Genomic DNA, 24,118 nt, shown 5'->3' with positions numbered 1-24,118 from the left:
ACCCTGCAATTCCTCTCCTGGGGATATATCCTAAGGGACCCAACACATCCATCCAAAAAGATCTGTGTACACATATGTTCTTGGCAGCACAATTTGTAATAGCCAAAACCTGGAAGCAACCCAGGTGTCCAACAACAGATGAGTGGCTGAGCAAGTTGTGGTCTATGTACACAATGGAATACTACTCAGCTGTAAAAAATGGTGACATCACCGTTTTCAGCCGATCTTGGATGGACCTTGAAAAAATCATGTTGAGTGAAATAAGTCAGAAACAGAAGGATGAATATGGGATGATCTCACTCTCAGGCAGAAGTTGAAAAACAATATCAGAAACGAAAACACAAGTAGAACCTGAAATGGAATTGGCATATCGCACCAAAGTAAAAGACTCTGGGGTGGGTGGGGAGAATACAGGTCCATGAAGGATGATAAATGACATAGTGGGGGTTGTATTGTTAAATGGGAAACTGGGGAATGTTATGCATGTACAAACTATTGTATTTACTGTTGAATGTAAAACATTAATTCCCCAATAAAGAAAAAAAAAAAAGAAAATGGCCATCTCATGAAAGACGTCTTTCTGGGGACCATAAACATGATCATGAGTGAGTATCCAGGTTCAAGCCCCGGGTCCCCACCTGTAAGAGGGAAGTTTCATGAGTAGTGGAACAGTGTTACAGGTGTCTCTCCTTCTCTTTGTCTCTCTCTGCCTGGCACCAGCAGAAACAGAAAGAAAGATAAATAAAAGGAAAGAAATGGTTGGCAGGAATAGAGTTGTGCAGACACTGAGCCCCAGCCATAACCATAGCGGCAAATAAATAAACAGACAAAAGGCTTCCTGACTGTGCAAGGTGCAGCGACAATGATATTAACAAACAGAACACTGGCTGTGAATATAATCCTATTAAAATATACTTAGAATAATAGTATTGGTTGCTATTGTGCTTTGCATAATATTATTAATTATAAGATAATAAATGTTCACAAGATGAAGATAATATGTTTTCATTTGGTGCTGTTCTTCTCCAGGCTCATTGCCCCTGCAGTCTCGCATTTCAGATTCTCTCTCACCAAGATTGCTATCTGTTGATGAAGTGCACCTGTGAATCAAAGAAGAAATTTGGTCTTCTTTTTGGGCTTATATTTTATTTTTTCTTTATTTGTGATCACCCAAACATAATCCTACTGCTCCTGGGTTGAATTTTTCATTTCAGAGTGAAAGTGAGAGAGGAGAGGAGAGAGGGGAGAGGGGAGAGAGGAGGGGGAGGGAAGGGAGTGGGGGAGGAAGAGAGAGAGAGAGAGATCCCCTAGCTCCAGAGCTTTCCCTGGGGCTATGATGCCTCTATGTGGTGCCAGGACTTGAGCCCCACCCCAAACACAAAAAAGCACATGTCCTGTTGGGGAGGGAATCTCCTTGGCCCTTTTTCTTTCTCTCTCTCTTTCTTTCTTTCTTTCTTTCTTTCTTTCTTTCTTTCTTTCTTTCTTGATTTATATTTTATTTGTTGGATAGACAGAAATTAATTGAGAGAGGAAGGGGAGAAAGACAGGAAGAGAGGGAAAGGGAGAAAGAGGGAGAGAGGGGAAGAGAGAGTGAAAGAGAGACCTGCAGCACTGCTTCACTGCTGGTGAAGCTTTCCCTCTGCATATGGGGACTAGGGCAGGGGTGGGGATGGGGCTTGAACCCAGTTCCTTGCACAATGTAACATGTGCGCTCAACCAGCTGCATCACTGGCCAGCCCTAATTTCATTTTTTAAATTAAGGTTTAGATCAGAGTATTATCTTTTTTTAAAAAAAATTCACTTATTTATTGAGAGAGAACCACAGCATTACTCTGGTACATGCAACACCGAGAATCAAACTCAGGAATAAAATAAAATAAAATAAAATAAAATAAAATAAAATAAAATAAGTAAAATAAAATAAAATAAAGAAGTAAAATAGCTCTGCAGGCTTAGGACCAAGCCAACGTTAAGTCATCTAAGATCTGAGCCATCTGACCTCCAGTCAGCCTATGCTTTACACAGCTACCTCTACGCCACAGACTAAGAGGACTTCACACTTGGGAATCCAGTGCTTTCTCCACTGTTTCGTCACCCCCTAGGCCACCAGATCAGAGCATGCATGATCTTGAAGGTTGGAGATGGCAGGAGGGATGTCTACTCACTGACAATCTCCTTTTTAGTAGTTAGGATTGAAATACCCCCCAGAGCATTAAGACAATAAGCCAGTCAAGAAAATGAGGCCCCAGGGAAGAAGTCAGAGGGCTAAAACTGACAGGTAGTGGCTGGAGAGAAGTTCATTTTGATTTGCAAAACCAAATCATAGGGCTGGGCAGTGGTGCATACAACGCCATGTACAAAGACCTGACTTCCTGTCCCGTCTCCCCATACTTCATGATGGTGAAGCAGGTCTGTAAGTGTCTCTCTTTCTTTCTCCTTCTCTATCTCCCCCACCCTTCAGAAACAAAGAAAGATAGGGGGAAAGAAAGAAAGAGAAAAGGAAGGAAGGAAGGAAGGAAGGAAAAAAGGAAGAAAGGAAGAAAAAAATGGCCGCCACAAGCTGTGTATTCACAGTGCAGGCACAGAGCCCCAGTGATAACCCTGCTGGCAAAAAGTAAACAAAACCAAGCCACAACTAACTAACGGGAAAGGTCATTTCTGAGACCTGACATACAGAGACACACTCCAGTGTACCGATGAGGCTTGGGCATGGGGGATCTATGTAGCTGTACCACCACACATCTCCAGTCACCTAGACTCTACCCCACGGAAGACACAGTTCAACATTTATGAAAGCCAGCACCTGAGCCCTACACTCACTGCTCTCTCTTCTTCCCAGGAACAGGCCACGGAAATCCTGGCCTCTCCAAGACTTAGCAGCAAGAGGCAGGGGTTAGCTAAGATCCCCTGGAAGGTCACAAGACTTCGAAGCCAAGAGCAACAAACTTGAAGGGACCCTTACACATGTGGGTGTCTCTCAATATGATGAATGTGGACACCCCTACCCAAACCCCCAGAAACAATACCTTTCTGTGGACAATTAGACCTGGAAATGCTGGTTTTCACTTAGTAGTTAATCAGTCTGTGATATGTTGAGTATTATTACTGGGAGGCAGTGTGTACCCTGCAAATCTCCATCTTGGGTGCATCTTAAGATTTTATCTCATGAGGATAACAACACTGAATGATGCAGAGGGTGAGCTTGAGGAAGATGGCTCCAAAGTGGTCCCATACAGTCAATGGAATACTATTCTGAGTTAGAAAATGACGGTCTGGTACCTTTCATGACAAATGGATGGAACTGAAGGTGATTATGCTTAGTGAAGTAAAGAAAGGGAGACAACCAGGGGAAAGACTTTTGTTCATCCTTGGAATGCAGGGAATTGAAAATCATCAACAGGCAAACAATAACAACAAAAAGAGTGACTAAACTTTTTCTAAGACTGTGAGAACTATAGTGGTTATCACTGGGTGGAGGGCGAGCGCATGGGGTGGTGGGTGTGGTGTGGTGTGGCACTCTCCCTTGTAGTCTTGTTTGTCTGTTTTTACCAGAGCACTGGCTCAGTTCTGCTACAGACTGACTGAACCTGAGACTTTGGAGCCTCAGGCATGAGAGTCCTTTTGCATAACAAGTATCTATGCCAACCACCCCCTCTAGTTACAGTCTTGTAAACTATTATTAAATTGCTAATAAAAAATTTAAATAAATAAATGGAGGGTAGCAGAATGGTTATTCAGAGACTCTCATGCCTGAGGCTTCAAAGCCCCAGGTTCAATACCCCATGCCACTATAAGCCAGGGTTGAGCAGTACTCTGGTAAAAAACAAATAACTGAGTAAATAGATAAATGAATAAATAAAGCCGTCCTGAACTCACCAGGAGCCCTCCAGATAGGCATTGAGGCCTTTTCGAATCACGTGACCCAGGTAGCCATTTTTCTCAGCAATGTGTTTTGCCCACCTGTAAAAAAAAGAAAGAAAGAAAGAAAATAGAAAGAAGACATTCAAACTGGCAAATTAAATAATTGCTTTTTTCTTCAGATGATCTGCATAAATCCCACTCAGGGAATATTTTGCTTGTTAGAATTTTTATAGAGCAGCAAACCAGAACTGAATATTAAGCAGGTAAAGAAAGACGCATTTTGAGAGCTTTGCATTTGGTGTCCTTTCTAATGCTTAGGAAGTGTTATTTATGGAAACAAAGACACAAAAGGTACATAATGACAAACAAGATGGAACCAGAGTTTCTTCACCCAAGTTTCTGCTGCTCTCCACTAACCCATGTCTATTGGTTTATTATAAGGTTTTCCTTACTTGCTTTCTACCTGTTAGTTTTTCCTGGAGGGGGTCAATATTAAATAACTCGTTGTAACCTTTAGACTTCCAATCACTAAAAAAGAATATTATGAGAAGAAATAGGGGGGCTTGGTGATGGTACACTCAGTTAAGTGCACACAGTACTATGGACTCATGCAAGGATCTGGGTTCAATCCAGGTCCCTACCTGCGGGGGGGGGGGTGTATTTTACAAGCAGTGAAACAGGTCTGCAGGTATCTTTCTCTCTCCCTCTCTACCTCCCTCTCCCCTGTCAATTTCCCTCTGTCCTGTCAAATAAAATGGGAGAAAATGACAGCCATGAGTGGTGGAGCAGTGGATTCTTAGTACCAGCACTTCTTCTTCTTCTAGCGTTTGCCCTTCTTCCGTAGCCAGTCAACAGCGTCAAGTTGAGCCTGATGTAAAGTTTCGAGACCTCCTTTGAATCTGGAGAGGTGGCAGTCGTTGACTATGTGGGTCATAGTCTGTCTGTAGCCGCAGGGGCAGTTCGGGTCGTCTCTGGCTCCCCAGCGATGGAACATAGCGGCTCAGCGGCCACTGAGCCCCAGTGATAACCCCGTAGGCAAATGAATAAATAAATAAATAAATAAATAAATAAATAAATAAATAAAATGAAAAATAGAGAGAGCTGGCAAAATAGCTCACCTGGAGAATGTTCTGCTTTGCCATATGCACAGCTCAGGTTTGAGCCCAGTCCTTAACTGTATTAAAGGAAGCTTTAGTGCTATGATCTCTCTCTGTCTCTCACTCTCTCTTCCTCTCTTAAAAAAAATAATAAATACCTGGGAGTGGGGCGGTAGCTCAGCGGGTTAAGCACACATGGTGTGAAGCACAAGGACCCACATAAGGATCCCAGTTCCAGCCCTTGGCTCCCCACCTACAGGGGAGTCGCTTCACAAGTGGTGAAGCAGGTCTGCAGGTGACTATCTTTCTCTCCCCTCTCTGTCTTCCCCATCTCTTTCCATTTCACTTTGTCCTATCTAACAACGACAACATCAATAACAACAATAACTACAACAACAATAAAAATAAGGGCAATAAAAAGGAAAATAAATATTAAAAAATTTAAAAATAAAATTAATAATAAAAATAAAATTAATAATAAAATTAAATAATAATAAAATTAAATAAATAAAATAAAATTTAAAAGTTGGAACATAAATTTTCATGCCTGAGAGTCAGAAGTCCCAGGTTCATCCCTGTCACCACAAGCCAAAGCTGAGCAGTACTCTGGTCAAAAAGAAATGTGGACTGGGTGATGGTACACTCAGTTAAGCACATACGTTACAATGTGGAAGGACCAAGGTTCATGCCCCTGGTCCTCACCTGCAGAGGGGAAGGTTCTCAAGCAGAGAAATTATGTTATACATGTCTCTTTCTCTCCCTATCTCTTTCCTCCTTCTATCACAATTTCTCTCTATCCAATAAATAGTAGATTAAGTATTTTAAAAATCTTTTTAAGTTATAAATAAATATTAATGAAAGGATAACACCAGATAAGTTTAAAATTGAGTAACATAAGGGAAGACAAGAAAAGAGAGACACAAAGAATATATGAGATAAATGGGGGGAAATAATAAACTGGCAGATTTAAAACTAAATATATCTGTAATTGCATTAAATGTAAATGGCCTGAATCTATTAAAATTGTCAGGCTGACTAACGTGATACACTGAAAATCAATTATATTCTGTTTACAAGAGACATTTGGAAATGAAATAGAGAAAGAATGAAAAGTATTGGGCTTTCAGGAAAGTCATGATCTCTTTCTTTCTTTCCTTCTTTCTTTCCCTTCCTTCCTTCCTTCCTTCCCCTCTCTCTCCCTCTCTCTCTCTCTCTCTCTCTCTCTCTCTCTCTCTCTCCTTCCTTCTTTTCTGCCTCCAGGGTTATCTCTGGGGCTCAGTGCTGCCACTACAAAGCCACTGCTCCTAGAGGTAATTTCCCCCCATTTTTATTATTTATTTTATTATAGGACAGAGTGGGGAGAGAAAGATACACACCTGCTGACTTGCTTCACCGCTTGTGAATCGACCTCTATGCAGATGGGGAGCTGAGGCTCGAACTTGAATCCTTGTGCAGGTCCTTACACTTAGTACTATGTGCGCTTAACTAGGTGTGCCACTGCCCTCCCCATTTTTTCTTTTTCTTTTTCTTTAATTTGATAGAGCAGAAAGGAATTGAGAAGGGAGGAAGAGGTATAAACAGCCACAGACTTGCTTCACCACTCATGAAGCTTTGCACGTCCCACGCAGGTGAAGGGTGGGAGCTCAAATCCGGGTCCTTGAACAGGGTCATATGTATGCGCAAGCAGATGCCCCACCACAGAGCCCCCTTTTTTCTGTTTCTCTATCCATAAATGTGTCTACTTTTCTGTTCTTTTTTTTAAAATTTATTTATTTTCCTTTTTGTTGCCCTTGTTGGTTTTTATTGTTGTTGTAATTATTACTGTTGTTATTGATGTCCTCATGGTTAGATAGGACAGAGAGAAATGGAGAGAGGAGGGGAGGACAGAGAAGGGGAGAGAAAGATAGACACCTGCAGACTTGTTTCACTGTCTGTGAAGCGACTCCCCTGCAGGTGGGGAGCCAGGAGCTCGAACTGGGATCCTTACACTGGTCCTTGCACTTCATGTCACATGTGCTTAACCAGCTGCACTGCCGCCCGACCCCTTGTCATGACTTTTCTAACTACCCAATAAAAGTATAGGGAAATATGGAACACACAAACTCTTAACAAAAAAAAAAAAAGATATATTAAGCTCAGGAAAAAAAAGTAATCCTTCAGTAAGGAGTATGGATAAAGAGAACATTGTGAAATAATAAAGGAGTCAACTAGGAAGATTAAAATAATTTCAAGTCTGTAATCCAGGTGGTGGCACAGTGGTTAAAGTGCTGGACCTAAGAGCATGAGGTCCTGAGTTTGATTCTTGGCATCACGTATGCCGGAGTTCTGCTCTGGTTCTCTCTCTTCATCTCAATAAATAAATGAATCTTATGAAATGAAGAAGGAAAGAAGGAAGGAAGGAAGGAAGGAAGGTCGGTCTTCACATATAGGCTTGGACATTTATTTTTGTTATTGCTACATCTTTAACTCTTCAAACTAGCTTTTTTTTTTCTTTATTGGGGGGAATAATATTTTATAGTCAGCTAGCTTTTTTTTTTTTTTTTTTTTCAGACAGAAAGGATAAAACACCATAGAGGGGGCTGGACTCAAACCTGGGTCATGTGCATGGCCAAGAAAGTACACTACCTAGGCAAGCTGTTTTGTTAGAGCTTGGGTCTGAAATATATATATATATATAGTGTGTGTGTGTGTGTGTGTGTGTGTGTGTGTGTGTGTGTGTGTGTGTGTGAGAGAGAGAGAGAGAGAGAGAGAGAGAAGTGAGTGAGACAGAGATGTTCTAGCCCAGAGCCACCTGCCTGGTCCCCAAGAAGAAAGGCTTGATAGATTCTTACACAACTGCCTTCTCAGGGTCCCTGGGGATGGTCTCCAGGTTGCCTGTCATATAGTAGAGGGAACACCACAAGGTCCCTTCGATGTGTCCGCCTTGGGCAGCCTTGTGAAAATACTCTCCAGCCAAAGTCTGTGAGGAGAAAGAAACAAAGAGGACCCTCATTAGGGAGGAGTTCCTGCCTGCCTGGGTTTCCCCACAGAAGACACCGAGTAGCTAGGAGAGCTCCGCCCTCTCACGTGAGCCTCACAGAACCACACAAGCCACACGGAAGATGGTGTCAGAGCCACAGTGATCAAGAGCACAGGCCCTGGCTCTGCCTCTCTTGAAACTCGTGTCAGGATACTGTGCTTCCAGAAGAAAGGCAAGAACTGGAATATAATAATGCAAGATCCTTGCTACCAGATGTGTGGGTGAGTGAGCAGACATTAACAATGCACACAAATACAAGTCGACCAAACAGCTAGCTCACTGAAGAGTGCACTGTGACGCACCCGGTTGAGCAGACATGTCACAGTGCACAAGGACCCAGGTTCAAGCCCCAGGTCCCCACCTACAGGCGGAAGCTTCATGAGTGATCAAACAGTGCTATAGGTATCTCTCCCTTTTTCTTCTCAATTTCTCTCTATCTCTATCCAAAAACAAATAAATAAACATACTTTTAAAACATGATAATGCGGGAGTCGGGCTGTAGCGCAGCGGGTTAAGCGCAGGGGGCGCAAAGCACAAGGACCGGCATAAGGATCCCGGTTCGAACCCTGGCTCCCCACCTGCAGGGGAGTCACTTCACAGGCGGTGAAGCAGGTCTGCAGGTGTCTGTCTTTCTCTCCCCCTCTCTGTTTTCCCCTCCTCTCTCCATTTCTCTCTGTCCTATCCAACAACGATAACAACAATAATAATAACTACAACAATAAAACAACAAGGGCAACAAAAGGGAATAAATAAATATTTTAAAAAATTATAAAAAGAAAAAAAAAAGATAATGCACTGCTTAGCCACGTGTGTGACCCAGGTCCGAGGCTGGCCTCCACTGCTTTGAAGGAAGCTTTGGTTATGGTCTCTTTCACAAACTCTCTGCTCTTTTGTCTTTAACTAAGGTAAATAAATATGGTAGAGAAAGAGGGAGAAGGAATAAACTAAAACAGATGCTCAGATGGGTGTGTTTTCTGCTCCTGCTGCTGCTGATGATGATTAAGTCATTTATTTTACTTTATTGTTATTATTTTAAAAGTCTTTTTAATTGTTCATCTCTGGCTTATGGTAGAACAGGGAATTGAACCTGGGATTTTGGAGGCTCAGATAAAAGTCTTTTTTGCACAATCATTATGCTATCTTCCCTCCTTTTCTTTTGATTTATTTTATTTATTTGATAGACAGAGAGGCAGCTGTGCAGAAAAGAGTGAAAGAGGTTACAGCACTGAAGCTTCCTTCAGGACAGTGGGGGCCAAACTCGAACCTGGGCTGGGCATGAGGCAAAGCAGGGCACCGTCCTAGTGAGCTATTTCATCCCCCCTTAAGTGTCACTTTGGGTTTGGGCAGTGGCACACGGAGTTAAGCACACATAGTACGAAGCACCAGGACCCGCACAAGGATCCCAGTTCGAGTCTCAGGTTCCCCACCTGTAGAGAGTCTGCTTCACAAGTGGTGAAGCAGATACGCAGATGTCTTTCTCTCCCTCTCATTTTCTTCCCCATTTCTCTCCATCCTATTCTATATTTTTAAAAAAATGGGAAAAATGGCCTCCAAGAGCAGTGGATTTGTAGTGCTGGACTGAGCCCCAGTGATAATCCTGGAGGCAAAAAAAAAAAGTCATTTCTAAGCATGGGCTTTGGAGTCTAGATCCCAGCTCGCTCTGTAGCAGCTTAAGTCTTACTTCAATTGATACGTGTGGCTTCTGAAAGTATCTGATCTCACATGAGAGCTTGCTGGGTGGGTGGGGTGGGTAAATGAGATGACAGGTTCCCAAGGCTTAGTACTGGGCTGCACACAAGCTCATCTTCTGGACACCCCACCTCTGTCCAAACCTGCCGGTGCCACTCTTGCCCTCTCACCGGACACCCCTCCATTCTACCTACTCTCTATAAATGCCACACCCCCCAAAGAGCACCCCTCTCTCACTTCCTGTCACCTTGATCTTTAAAAAGCTATTCCACACCTACCATGCCTCTTCCTCACAGCCCATCCTTCCTCCCTTGGATCCAATATCTGGCCCCAGCTCCCACTCTGGATTCCTTCAGTCCTGGGAGCGAGGTGTCAGGAAGAGCCTTCAGACACACAGTATGTCCCCTGCCCTGTGGTTCCCATCCCACTCAGAGCAGCCGTGTCCTCACAAAGATGTGGGCAGCCCTGTCTGACCTCAACTCCTCCATCTCCCTGTTTCCATCTCCAGGCTTCTGCTCCTCAGTTCCAGCCTCCCTGGAATACCAAGTGCTTCTGGAATACCAAGTCTGCCTGTTTCTCAGAACTTTCACCCTGGCTGTTCTCTTTCTGGAATACTGTCCTTCTAAATACCCTCAAGCTCCTTTTACAATGCCAAAATATCAGAGAAGCCCTCCTCTGGTCTCCGTTATAAGACAGGGTCTACCCAGCTCCATGCTCCATGCCCCCCTTGCCCACTTTATTATTTCCCAGAACTCTCTTCTCTATCTGCTCTTCTATTTTTCGATGTAAGTTTCTCATAAATCTTTTATAATTTTTCTCCTTTATTGGAGATTAATGGTTTATAGTCAACAGTAAAATACAGTAGTTTATACACTGTAACATTTCTGTTATATATATATATATATATTAATTTTAATTACATTTTCATTCATTTATTATTGGATAGAGGCAGAGAAATTGAGAGGGGAAAAAGGAGGTAGAGAGAGAAAAAGAGACAGAGAGATACCTGCAGCTCTGCTTCACCATTTGTGAAGCTTTCCCCCTGCAGGTGGAGACCAGGGGCTTGAACCTGGGTCCTTACCCACTGTAATGTGTGCGCTTAAGCAGGTGCATCATCACCTGGCCCCTCTCAGTTTTCCACATAACAATTCAACCCCCACTAGATCCTCCTCTGCCATCATGTTCCAGGACCTGAATCCTCTCCCTACCCCAGAGTCTTTTACTCGGGTGCAATACACCAAACCCAGTCCATGTTCTGTTTTGTGTTTTCTTATTTTTCAACCTTTTTTTTTTTTAGTGAATGATTTAATAATGTTCGACAAGACTGGAATGAGAGGGCTACAATTCCATACCATTCCCACTACCTGAGTACCATATCCCATCTTCTCCATTGAAGGGTTCTCTAATCTTTATCCCTCTGGGAGTATAGATCAAAGATTTCTATGGGAATAAAGTAACAGGTTTTTTTTGTTTGTTTTTATTTTTATTTATTATTATTTTCTTTAACACAGCACTATTTAACTCTGGCTTATGGTGGTACAGAGGATTGAACCTGGGATTTTGAAGCCTCAGGCATGAGAGTCTGTTTACATAACCATTATGCTACCTAACCCCCCTCCCCCACCCTGTTCGTTTGTTTCTAATTTGAACACTGCTCAGTGCTGGTTTATGGTGGTGCAGGGGGCTTGGACCTGGGAATTTTAAAGACTTTTTCTTTTTTTAAAGAAGCTTCATTTTGAAAAATATTTTATTTTAATGATATAGAGAATAAAACCAGAGTATTGTTCAGCTCTGGCTTAAGGTAGTGCTGGGGACTGAACCTGAGACTTTGGGGCCTCAGGCATGAGAGTCTCGTTGCATAACCATTATGCTATTACCTCCGCATTCCACCCGCCCTTCTGGCCTACATGATCTGTAGGCATATGGGCTTCCTAAGAATAAAGACTGTTCTGTGGTGTCTAGAAGAGTGTCTGGCACAAGGCCGTGCAGGTTAGTGGATGTAATGGTTCACACATCATCATCAATATTATTGTTATTTTAGACAAGGGAGAGAGGCAGAGGAGAATGAGAGGGGGGGGGGAGGAAGAGAGAGCGAGCACCTGAGACTACAACACCTAAGCTTCCTTCAGTGTTTCGGGGGCCAGGCTCAAACCTGGTTCACGCACATGGCAAAGCAGCACACTAAGTGAGCAACTCCACCACACCCCTCCATCATCAATATTATTGACAATGATGAGGGGTTCCCACTTCACAGAGGACCCAGGTCCAGACTCCACATACGTGTGTGCATGTGCACGCACACGAGAGAGACTCTGAGTATGTTCTATAATATCTCAGTGGCTTCTTCTATACAACAGATGTACTGATACAGACTATTTCAGAGGGTGACTAGGGAGCAGAGGAGACAGCATAATGGTTATGCAAAGAGACTCTCATGCCTGGGGTTCCAAAATTCCAGATTCAATCCCCTGCAGCATCACAAGTGAGAGCTGAGCAGTGCTTTGGTAAAACTAAATAAATAAATACACCTGGTCCGGGAGGTGGCACAGTGGATAAAGCATCGGACTGTCAAGCATGAGGTCCTGAGTTCAATCCCTGGCAGCACATGTACCAGAGCGATGTCTGGTTCTTTCTCTCTCTCTCTCTCTCCTTCTATCTTCATGAATAAATAAATAAAATCTTTAAATAAATAAATACACTGTCAGAGGGAAACTTAGAGATGGTACATATGAAAAGTTTCTGCCTGACTGACAGACACTAACATTAATAGTTATAGAAATAATAGTCAACCCATATCTGTGACCTTGGGAGAACTACTGCAGTTTCTAGTGAGGGGACTCTGGTGCTGAGAACAGTGTGGAACTATACTCCTGCTATCTTATAATTGTGTAAATCAATATTAAATCACTAATAAAAATAAAATAAAATAAAGATTGTCAAATACTGAAGGCTGCTACTGTTGTTTTTATGGTGGTTGTTATTAACTCTGGCCTCACTTCAGGCAAAACTATCTCATCCCAGCTCCCTCTGCTTCTGGCAAGATCAGTCTCTGCAACTTTTCTGGTTCATTCTCGCTTGTTTTTGTTTTTCCCTGTATTGGGGGGGATTAATGTTTTACACTCAACAGTAAATATAATAGTTTGTACATGCATAACAGTTCTCAGTTTTCCACATAACAGTACAACCCCCACTAGGTCCTCTGTCACCCTTTTCCAGGATCTGTATTCTCCCCACCCCCTGCTGCCCACCCCAGAGACTTTAACTTTGATGCACTATCAGTCTCACTTGTAGTCAGCTGCCCCTTCTCCCAGTTCCAGCCCCCCTTCTCCATGAAGCCTTCCAGACATTAGGTTTGGTCTTGGCCATTTCTCCTTTGTATAACCGCATGGATCTCAGTAATCAGCACATAGGTTAAATGCCATCTTTGGCATCTCTCCAGCTCATCCTCCCGACCGGAGCCTGGAGTAACTAGATTGGAGTCTAGGGTGGAGTCTGTACCATGGGTCTGGGGACACAGGCCACCTTCACAAAGGCACAGCCGGTCACATGTGTTACTGACCTGATTCCTCCCGGGAGCTCCTGGGAAAATGCCGTCCAAATACAGGACTCCCAGATTGTATGAGGCATCAGGGTTTCCCATTTCTTCTGCTTTCAGCCAGTACTTTGCCGCCTCGGCATAATTTTTCTTGAATTTATGGTAATACCACCCCAGGCCATTGACTGCCTGATGCAATCCCTGGATTTTAGAACAAGAATAAAAAACACCTTAAAAAAAAAAATCCTAAAGAGAAATCAATCAAACCCAGCCTCCCCTCCCTCAGTTTCAGTAGCAGTTGGCACAAAAGAGAAGGTAGAGGGAGAAAACGCAGGCCTACCCCCGAGTTTTCCCAGGTGGGATTTCTGCCCCCACCTCCCACCCAACAGTGCTCAGGCCCCCCTGAAAAATCATCCCGGAGAGCCTTTGGGCTCCTGTGACCCCTCCTGTCTACAAAAGCCCTCTCACGGCCCTGCAGGAGTGGCACTGCCCTTGAACCTCACGAGCACTGAACCGTGATGGAAGTCCGCGGCCTAGCAGGGCCAGGCTGCTCCCTGGGCCACCCATCTGCCCATCTGCTGGTGACTCTGCTCGGAGCACGAGCTCACCCCTAGAAGGAAGCAGCCATGGCACCTCCTGTGGAAAGCACAGGGCTCTGTGCCAACCTTGTGTCCCAGTTCTGACAGGTAGGGGCTGGTGCAGAGGCAGAAGCTTCCAGAATTGTGCCTAAGCTGTGGTCTCCCACCAGGAAAGGGCTGGCTCATGGCTGTCAAGCCTCTCTCCCTCTTTCTCTCTTTCTTTGATTCATTTCTTTCTTTTTATTATGTATTATTTTCTTTTATATCATTTTTATTGGGGGGGCAGGCAGTTTAGAGTGCAGCTGTGGACATGGGTACATGTTCTCTGCGCAACACGCACCCCTTAGTTCTTTTTTTAAAAATATTTATTTATTCCCTTTTGTTGCCCTTGTTGTTTTATTGTTGTAGTTATTATTGTTGTTGTTACTGATGTCATCAGTGTTGGATAGGACAGAGAGAAATGGAAAGAGGGAGGGGAAGACAGAGGGGGGAGAGAAAGACAGACACCTGCAGACCTGCTTCACTGCCTGTGAAGCGATTCCCCTGCAGGTGGGGAGCCGGGGGCTTGAACCCAGATTCTTCCATCAGTCCTTGCACTTCGCGCCACCGCCAGACTCCCAACTTAGTTCTTTCTACATCATCATACAACAGGATTTGTTTTCCAAGTTTCTCATCACCCCCTTCCCCCAGTCCTTTGCTTTGGTGCAATACAACATGTATTTATTATTTTCTTCTGAGCTAGACAGATAGATAAGTAGATAGAAGAGAAGATAAACAGACAGATGGATAGTTAGCTAGCTAATTGGAAGAACAGGTAGGTAGGTAGACTTATAGATGAATTGATAGCTAGCTAGCTAAATGGATATATAGAGAGGCAGGTAGGTAGGTAGGTAGGTAGGTGAGGGAGAGGGGAGAAGAAGGAAAGGTGGGAGAGGGGGAGGGGGAGAAGAAAGCGGGGGTGGGGTGGGGAGAGAGATATGCCAGATCGATGCTTGTCTATGGTATATGCAGGACGGGGATTGTGGGACCTCTTTCCATGCAACTAATCTAGTCTTTGTTCTGGCAGAACTGGGGCCCTCCATCTTGTAAGATTTTACTTCTCCTGAGCTGTTTTTGAATTCAGACGGACAGACAGACAGACACGCAGGCAGACAGAGTGAGACAGACAGAGAGATGCCACAATACCTTCGATGTGGTGCTGGGGTCTAAAGCTGGGCTTCATACGCAGCAAAGCATGCACCATACCTGGTGAGCTCTCTCTCTCTCTCTCTGTCCCTCCTTTGTCCCAAACCGCTCAACACTCAAAACACTCACAAGAAGTCCTTATGAAATTTGTTTTTTATCCAGTTCAGGAGGCCCACCCACTGACCCTGCACAAGAAATTCTGTCTCATCTTTTCCTTTTTGTTTTTTTAAATTTTTAAAAAATATTTTATTTATTTTCCCTTTTGTTGCCCTTGTTTTTTTATTGTTATTGTAGTTATTACTATAGTTGTTATTGTTGGATAGGACAGAGAGAAATGGAGAGAGGAGGGGAAGACAGAGAGGGAGAGAGATAGATACCTGCAGACCTGCTTCACCGCCTGTGAAGCAACCTCCCTGCAGGTGGGAAGCAGGGGGCTCGAACCAGGATCCTTACCCTGTCCTTGTGCACTTAACCAGCCGCGCTACCACACAACTCCCTTATCTTTTCTTTTTTTGAAGATATTTGTTTTATTTATTTATTTATCTACTTTTCTCTCTCTCTTTCTTTCTTTCTTTCTTTTGGTTAGAAACAGAGAAATTGAACAGAAAGGGGGAGACAGAGTGCTGGAGGAAAAGAGAGACACCTGCAGCACTAATTCACTGGTTCTGGAAACTTCCCCCTGCAGGTGGGCACAGGGGCTTGAACCCGGGTCCTTGTGTACTGTGTAATATGTGTGCTCACTTATGAGCTCACCTACTATGTAGGGCACCACCACTTGAACCCTTCAGGTGCATTTTTGAAGACGGATTTTCTTTAAAGAAAATTTACATTTCCTGGACTTCATGTATTTATTTATCTTTTAGATAAATGGTGAGAGGGCTGAACAGTGCTCTGGTGAAAAGAGTGAGAGAGAAGGAGAGAGAACAGCCAGTGTTTCTCACGAATACCATAATTATCACTAAAAGGCTAATAAACTGGATCCCACAGCGCGCGCGCGCACACACACACACACACACACACACACACACACACACACACAAAGATAAATGTTGAGAGGTAGAAAGAGGAATAGAGGGACCTGAGTGGTGGTGAACCGGGCTAAGCACACACGTCACCACACACCAAGACTGGGGTTTGAGCTCCGCTGTCCACCTGCAGGGGGGAAGCTCACAAGTGGTGAGGCAAGAGCTGCAGGTGTGTCTCCGTTACTCTCCCAATATCCCCTTCCCCTCTCCATTTCTCTGTCCACTGAGGAAAGAAAGAAAGGAGGCCCACTTGTAGCACTGTCCCATCATTGTAAAGCTTCCATCTGCAAGTGGGGAAAAGAAGGATTCTTTCCTTCTGACTCTTATTTAAATCACAGGAGACAGAGAGTGAAGCCAGGACACTATACTCAAACCAGGAGCCTCGGGCCTGCAAGTCCTGTGCTCTACCAGCTGAGCTATTTATCTGACCAATGGTCTCCTTTTCTTAACATCTGTGTTTTGTTCTGGGCATTTATGGCTTGATCAAGAGTCTCCTTCCAGGAGATTATGCCCAGCCATCAGGCTACATTTCCTGGAGACTTAATCTGAGCCTACCCACCCTTTAGAATAGAGCCAGGAGAGGAGCCAAGTGGTGGCAACCCAGGCAGAGCATAGGTATTACCATTACCATGTGCAGTGACCCAGGTTCAAGCCCCCAGGCCCGGCCTGTAGGGGACAAGTTTCACAAGTGATGAAGCAGTACTGCACGTTTCTCTTTCTCCCCTCCCAGTTTCTGTCTTTATGCAAAAACAAATAAACAGGGGTGCGGGTAGATAGCACAGTGGTTATACAGTGCAAAGAGACTTTCATGCCTGAAGTTCTGAGGCCCCAGGTTCAATCCCGTGCATCACCATAAGTCAGAGTTGAGCAGTGCTCTGGTTAAAAAAAAAAAAGTAATAAATAAATTCAGGATACATGTAGGGATGCATTGGTTCGACCTTCCCGTGGTGCATCCCGTGAGTACCCATTCATTGGGGAAACTGAAGATCCTTCCTAGCCGACTGAATCCACATGGATCCCAGTCACTTTCAAAGCCATTAACTGGCTACGGAAGAAGGGCAAACACTAGAAGAAGAAGAGGATACATGTAGCAACTGGGTACTAGATTTACATGCTTGAGACCCAGAAGTCTCAGGTTCAATCCCCGGCAGCAATACATGCCAGAATTGAGCAGTGCTCTAGCCTCTCTCTCTTCTCTCCCCCTCCATCATTAAAATAAAGTCTACACATTAAAAAAAAATACCTCAAACACTATCACTCAAAAATAAAGCACATTAAACATCAATTTATCACTTGGACAGCTAAAGAGATGCAAATTTCACACCTGCCAGGAAACCCCAGCACGCCTCTCTTTCAACATGTTCTGGAGCCTCAAAACCTTCCATCAGGCTGCTGTCCTACTTCAGTCCCACTACGTGTGTGGGGTCAGGAGCTGGGGGTACACTTTGGTGGGCTCCCCTCTGCTGGGCCGTGTCCCGCTGACAGCACTTCTGTGGAGGGAAAAGCTCTTGGCTCTTCAGTGATCCCACCTCTCCCTTTTCTCCCGGAGAAAAGACACTGCGGCTCCTCAGGGGAAAGGCAAGGCGGGCTGGGGAGTTCAGGAGCCTTCGCTGTGGGGTTAATCTTCTGCCTTTGGGAAAGGGGCGTATTCAAGAGGCAGAGAGGCATTGGAGGGTCTGGTCAAGATTGCAGGTATCACAGTGGACTCTGCAAATGCATTCATCTGCACATCTGTATACACATGTGTGTGAGTGTGTATGTGTGAGGCATGCACTGGGAGTGTGTGTGTGGGTGCACAGACATGCACGCATGCAACATCCACATGCACACATCCACATGCACACATCCACACCGGCAGAGTCTTACAGAAGACGTGATAACCTCCATTCATATATGGCTCTAATGAAATTCACTGGCTTGAAGATACCATTGAAAAGTAAACAGTGATAAAAGAAAAAAAAAAGAAAAAATTCCGGTAATAAACTTGACAAAAGGCTTCCATTATGGAAGCAGGAAAAGCAAAAGGGAATTGGATGTGACAAAGTTAACCTTCAAAGGAATTAGGCACTTGGGTTTCCTCATTCGATGGCATTTGGACCCACTGAATTTCCAGCGGTCCCTGCTGCTGCCTGTTATTATAATGTGAGCCTTCAAACAAAATCTGTCTGAGTGTTTGTTTTTTTTTTTAAGTGACTAGAAGGTAAATTCAGCCCTTCCCGGTACGGCAGGTTTCTTGTGTGTGCTGTAGCTCAAAAAATGACTAATGTGCACCTTGCCGGGAACCCCCCTTCTCCTCTCCATCTCCCTCCATCTCCACTTTGGAGCCTGCACCCCCTCCACCAAAGTGTGTGGGTGTGTGTGGTGCAAATGGCTCTTCTGACAATATGCGTAATGTTACCTTGGAAGCTGCCTTCTTCATCAGCTGTAAGGCAAGCCGTCTGTTCTTCTTCACTCCTTGACCCTAAACAACGATAAACAGCAATGATTACAAAGAAAACAAGCCCCATGGGAGCTCAGAAACAGCCCTCAGATGCTTCCCGGGTAGAGAGAGAAATGCTTAAAAATAAATCCCGAGCCTTCTGCACGAGAGACCCAATCTTAAAAGATTCCCAGAAGCAGAGCCGTTAGGTTGTCATCACTGCCATCCTTTGTGGGGGTGGGGGGTGGGAGGGGGATGTGTGGAGCAGACCTGGCAACCAGCCACCCGTAAAGCCCTCATTTATCACGAATGCATCGCGTTCCCATTAACTGACAGGTGACAGTGGAGGAGAAGCCATCAAGAAGGTTACAAGAGTTTGGTCATTCTACATACTTTCTTGCTGGGGGGGGGGGGGCTTCATTTTCCATCAAGACTGAGTACTTTATCTGTGCCAGACTGTCCAGTACTATTATTTATTTATTTTGGATAGTGACGAAAGAATTTGTGAGGGAAGGAGGGAGATAGAGAAGGAGAGAGAGAGAGAGAGAGAGAGAGAGAGAGAAAGGTCTGAAGTACTGTTCCACCTCAAGTGAGGTACTCCTCCTGCAGGTGGGGATCAAAGGCTTAAACCTGGGAGTCGGGCTGTAGCACAGCGGGTTAAGCACAGGTGGCACAAAGCACAAGGACTGGCATAAGGATCCCAGTTCGAACCCCAGCTCCCCACCTGCAGGGGCGTTGCTTCACAGGCGGTGAAGCAGGTCTGCAGGTGTCTATCTTTCTCTCCTCCTCTCTGTCTTCCCCTCCTCTCTCCATTTCTCTCTGTCCTATCCAACAACAACAACAACAATAACAACTACAACAATAAAACAACAAGGGAAACAAAAGGGAATAAATAAATAAAATAAATATTTAAAAAAAAAAAACAAAGGCTTAAACCTGGTTCTTTGTGTACTGTCATGTATGCACTCAACCAGAGGTGCCACCTCCCAGCCCTCAGCATTAGTAGTTTTGTCATCTGCAGCCTTTCTTCTGGGTCCTCCTTCAAGTTTAGAACCTGCTTAGGAGTCAGCTGTGAAGGGCACAGGACACCTAACTCCTAGGATACAGACAGAAACTAACAACATCTCTCCAGCAAAAACAAGCCAAGAGACCTCAGGAAGAGAAAGGATTTTGTGATTCTTGTTATAAGGGATGCCACCAAGGGGCAACATGGTAATGGAAGTCACGTCGTTGGGTTCTGCTACATCCAGTCTTCACCAGCGATCCTCCCCCACCCCCACCCCCCTGGGGTGTTACTTGTATCTGAGAAATGTGCCCAGAATCACACAGTCTGTGAGAAGTTGAGGCAGGATTTGAACCCAGACAGCCAGGTTCTGGAGTTCAAGCTTCTAACCACTATGCCACGTTTTCTCCTATCCATTTCTGCTCTCAAGAAAGAACAAGGATGCACAACCATGAAAGTCTCTGCCGGTATTTTTCAGAACATTGTCATAAAATGTAAAATTGTGTATCCAACTAGAGGTTAAATTGTAGACTCTCAGTCCCTACCAGACTTTAACTCCTCTATTTAAAAAAACCAATGAGCTGAAGCAAAGTGAAAGATGAAAATATTTTTCAGAAGAGCACCATTACCTCATTTAATTAGAGAAGGAGAGGAGAGAGGGAAGGACAGCAGACGGTGACTTGAAATAACTAGGTGGGGCAGTGGGACAACCTTTTTTGGTCTTCAGGAAAAGCATCAGAAAGACCAGAGTGACAATGTTAGCACCTGGTTGCACTTGATCTTGTGTGAATTCCTTGCTTTTGAAAACTGGAAGTAGGTCCCAGAGAAGCTGACTGATCCATGGTTGGACCGAAACTAAAATTCAGTTACTCTGAGTTCCACATAAGGGATTTTCCAGTAGACAAATTACTTAATCGAAAGTAGGGTCATTTCTTGCCCGGAAAATGCAGCCCTCCCCTTACACAAATCAGAGTGCTGCTCGAAGCTGGTAAGCGAGAGCAATGCAATGTCCACTAAATGGACCCAAGAAGGACAGTTCCGGCTGTAGGAGTCACAGCCCCACCCTCAAATGGATGCAAAAAAGGAAGGAATCTCTCCAGGCTACAGCCCTGTGATGGCACCATCTTTTACTCCACAGAAGCTGAATGCCCTCACAAAGCCAAGAGAGCATTCCAGTTCTTCATACTCAGAAAAACTGTTTTCTGAATAGGGCTCTCTCACATGGAATCTACTTACAGAGATATTCTGGCTGGAGATAAAAAAAAAAAAAATCTTCCTTGAAATTTCCTATGCCTCACCAGGGTTATCACTGGGGCCGAAGGCCGGCACAAGGAACCCACCACTCCTAAGAACCATTTTTCTTCTCTCTCTGTCTTGATAGGACGAAGAGAAATTGGAAGGGATGGGGGAATTAGAGGAGAGAGAAAGAGAGGCACCTGTAGCCCTGTGTCACCACTTGTGAACTGCTGCCCCCCCCCCCCCCCCGCCGATGGGGAGCAAGGGCTTGAACCTGAGTCCTGCATGGTAATGTGTGTACTCAACCAGCTGGACTATAGCCCGGCCTTCACAAACCTCCTTCTATCAACAGTGGCCTGTACTCCTGTGTTCAGTTGTGGACCCCCTTCCCTCTTTGTGGTGCATCTGTGGGAAACTGCTCGAGGAGACTGAGGGGCATTACCTGGTCTCAGCATCCCAGAGGGACTCTCACCTTGAACAGCACGATGGCGTAGTCGTAGATGAGTGCAGGGTCTCCAGTCTCCAGGGCTCCCTTGGCGTACCACTCGATCGCTGCCTCGGGGTTCTTGGCCACCCCTTGCTGGCCCCAGAACAGCATCTGGGCCAGTCGTTGCTTCCAAACAACAGGCATTTTATTTTATTTACTTTTTTGTTTTGTTTTACCAGAGCACTGCTCAGCTCAGGCTGATGGTGGAGTGTGTGTCTGGGAACTCAGAGCCTCAGGCATGAGAGTGTCTTTGTATAACCACTAACCAATTAATTTTGTCATCACCAGGGCTTCACCTCTCTGGGACAACTATCTGAGCAGAAGTCCATGGGGACTTCCCAGGGAGCACCCTAGAGACCCCCATTGCAATGGGCTGGGATCAGGTGTCGCTGTGAAGCCTCTGCTACCTTGGGTTCCTCAGGGGACCCTGAGACAGCAGTCCACGCCAGCCCCTAGCAGATGGGCAGGTTGGCAAGAAATGAACCAGTGTGCTTTTCACCCACTGAGGTTTGGGAGATGCTGTCAATCACCACTGAATGTGTCAGAGACGCAGGAAGCCACGTTCTCACCTGAGCTGCAGCGTTGCCCCGGGTTGCCTCATGCTTCAACCACATGAAAACGTCTCCGTCTTCCCTGGTTTGCACTTTGAGTATTTCATCATCCTTTAGTCTAATTGTTTCAACATAGGCCTAAAAAAAAGGGAAGGAGGGAAAAAGGGAGGGAGGGAGGGAAGAGAGTGAGAGAGGAAAGGAGGGAAGGAAAGGGGAAAAGAAGATGTCCAAACGTTATGGGTGTATAAGACAGGCCATTATTCCTGAAGTACTGACGGACCAAGTGGAAGCCAGTTCAAGCACTGACAGGGCACTGGCAATGCCAAGGCATCAGACTCTTTTTCAAGCAAATACGTCACATCTCATGCTTTTTGCTGGTCATTTTTGTCCCTATCACAGCCTGGGTCTTGGAAGGATGATATTTCTTCTCCTTCTCTCTTTAGCTGTTTTATATTTTTTAAATATGTATTATTTATAGGATAGAGACAGAGAGAAATGGAGAGGGGGAGAGGAGATAAAGAGAGAGAGAGAGAGAGACAGAGACAGAAAGATCTGCAACACTGCTTCAACACTCATGAAGCTTTCCCCTTGCAGGTGGGGACCAGGGGCTTGAACTCAGGTCCTTGTGCATTGGAACATGTGTGTTTGACCAAGTACGCTACCACCCAACCCTTTTTCTTCAGCTTTTAAATATATATATATTTTAAGATAAATAAATAAATATATATATATATTAAGATAGAAAAAAGAGGTAGAGAAAAAGACAAGACAGTGACTGAGAACACGACAGCAAAACTTCCTTCAGGGCCACGGGGTACAGGCTCAAACCTGGGTCACACACACAGCAAAGCTGTGCACTATCCAAGTGAACTATTTTGTCGGTCCAATTTCCTCTACTTCTCCTGTCACTCAGTCAGTTTGGAATTCCACGTGAACACCCACGTGAGTGCCGTTAGTTACGGAGTCAGATTATAGATGGCATAAAAAAAAAAAAGGTAAATCAATATTTTCTAAGTATAACTTTCTTCTTCTTTTTTTTCCTTTCCTCCCTGAGTGTTATTATCCTGCATGACTAACCCTTTTTATTTAGCAAGCTCAGGCTTAAATACCTCTTGGCTATTTCCCAAAATTAAATCTTCCCTGAAAGAAGAGGGCTTGGATGTGGCGGGGTCCTCCACGCTGGAGGGTAGGAGCCGCTCCGAAGGGAAAGCACTCAAAATGTTTTGAATCGGCAACAAAGCCTCCCAGGGATCTGCCTCCTTTGAAGAGGAAGAAAACTCATTTTGATATATAAATTTATGCTGTCTGTAAAAAGCAATAATAAAAGTCCTGTTATTTTAGAGTTTCCCCTCAGAGGTGGTGAACCCCAGTGAACTGAGCCACGGTGGGGTGCTGGGGAGGGCTCCCCAAGTCCAGAGTCTGCCCCAGACAGGTGGGGAAGAAATGGGATCTGAGAGAGTCTGGCAGAGTAGGGACTCCCTGGGGACCCTCTGCCAGGGGAGATGGGGAGGGAAGGAGAGAGGAGGGAAGGGGAGGGAAGGGGAGGGGAGGGGAGGGAAGGGGAGGGAAGGGGAGGGAAGGGGAGGGAAGGGGAGGGGAAGGGAGAAGCAGTCAGCTCCTGCCCAAGCTCCATTCAGCTGCCTCTTCTGCAGGGATCACTTGGAGCCAGGGGTTCACAGACTTAAGTCTACTGTTTCATTTTGGTTTTTTATTTTAGAGACAGAGAAGGAGAGAGTAAAAAGACCACAGCACTGAAGCTTCCTCCAGTGTGGTAGGAGCCAGGTTCGAGCCCGAGTTACACACATGGCAAAGCAGCAAACTATCCACATGAGCTATTTCACCAGCTCTGTTTATAGAGTTCTTAAGTCACTGGGGTCTGTAGGTCTAGGAGATGGCTCAGTGGTAGAGCACAGGACTTGCCTGCCCAAGACCCCAGCTCCAATCCCCAGCACAGCATATGTCAGAAGGGTGCTCTGTCCTCTCTCCTGCAGTAAACACAGTAAGTTTCTGTTTAAAATTACTGGGTTCGAGGACTCAGACCTGGCGAGTATCCAATCCTGCTAAAGGTCGAACCTTGGGGGGCCAACAAGTGAACTGCTAACAGTTAGAATAAAGTCGGCTAGTCAGAGATAGCACAGTCAGAGACGGCGGTACACCAGACTTTCATTCCTGAGGCCAGGTTCAATCCCCAGCACTAGCAGAAATCAGAGCTGAGTAGTGCTGTGGTCTTTCTTTCGGTCCTTCTATCCTACTACTACTACTACTAATAATAATAATAATAATAATATGGAGTTGGTATATTGCACCAAAGTAAGACTCTGGGATGGGGGTGGGGTTCAGATCCTGGAACATGATGGCAGAGGAGTTGACTTGTTATGTGGAAAACTGGGAAATATTATGCGTGTACAAACTATTGTATTTTATTGTTGACTG

The 24,118-nt window shown here is 44.9% G+C and overlaps 1 protein-coding gene across 6 annotated transcripts in view; it reads right to left on the bottom strand.

The window, feature by feature from the left end:
* SEL1L3 (SEL1L family member 3) overlaps nucleotides 1–24,118 on the bottom strand; it is a 158,450-nt gene that overhangs the window by 33,024 nt on the left and 101,308 nt on the right. For all 6 annotated transcript variants that reach the window (XR_009549046.1, XM_060188255.1, XM_060188256.1 and 3 more), the window contains 6 exons: nucleotides 21,704–21,823; nucleotides 21,120–21,260; nucleotides 18,388–18,450; nucleotides 13,226–13,402; nucleotides 7,790–7,917; nucleotides 3,877–3,960 (listed from right to left, as the gene is read on the bottom strand). Coding sequence is in view for 5 of the 6 variants with exons in the window: in XM_060188255.1 (XP_060044238.1) it covers nucleotides 3,877–3,960; nucleotides 7,790–7,917; nucleotides 13,226–13,402; nucleotides 18,388–18,450; nucleotides 21,120–21,260; nucleotides 21,704–21,823 (713 nt within the window). In the remaining variant the exon portion in view is untranslated. The remainder of the gene's footprint in view (nucleotides 1–3,876; nucleotides 3,961–7,789; nucleotides 7,918–13,225; nucleotides 13,403–18,387; nucleotides 18,451–21,119; nucleotides 21,261–21,703; nucleotides 21,824–24,118) is intronic.

The sequence above is a fragment of the Erinaceus europaeus genome, chromosome 3, assembly GCF_950295315.1.
Source record: "Erinaceus europaeus chromosome 3, mEriEur2.1, whole genome shotgun sequence".
Lineage (NCBI taxonomy): Eukaryota > Metazoa > Chordata > Mammalia > Eulipotyphla > Erinaceidae > Erinaceus > Erinaceus europaeus.
The sequence above is the reverse complement of the archived record's forward strand: the minus strand, read 5'-3'. Positions and strand labels throughout refer to the sequence as shown.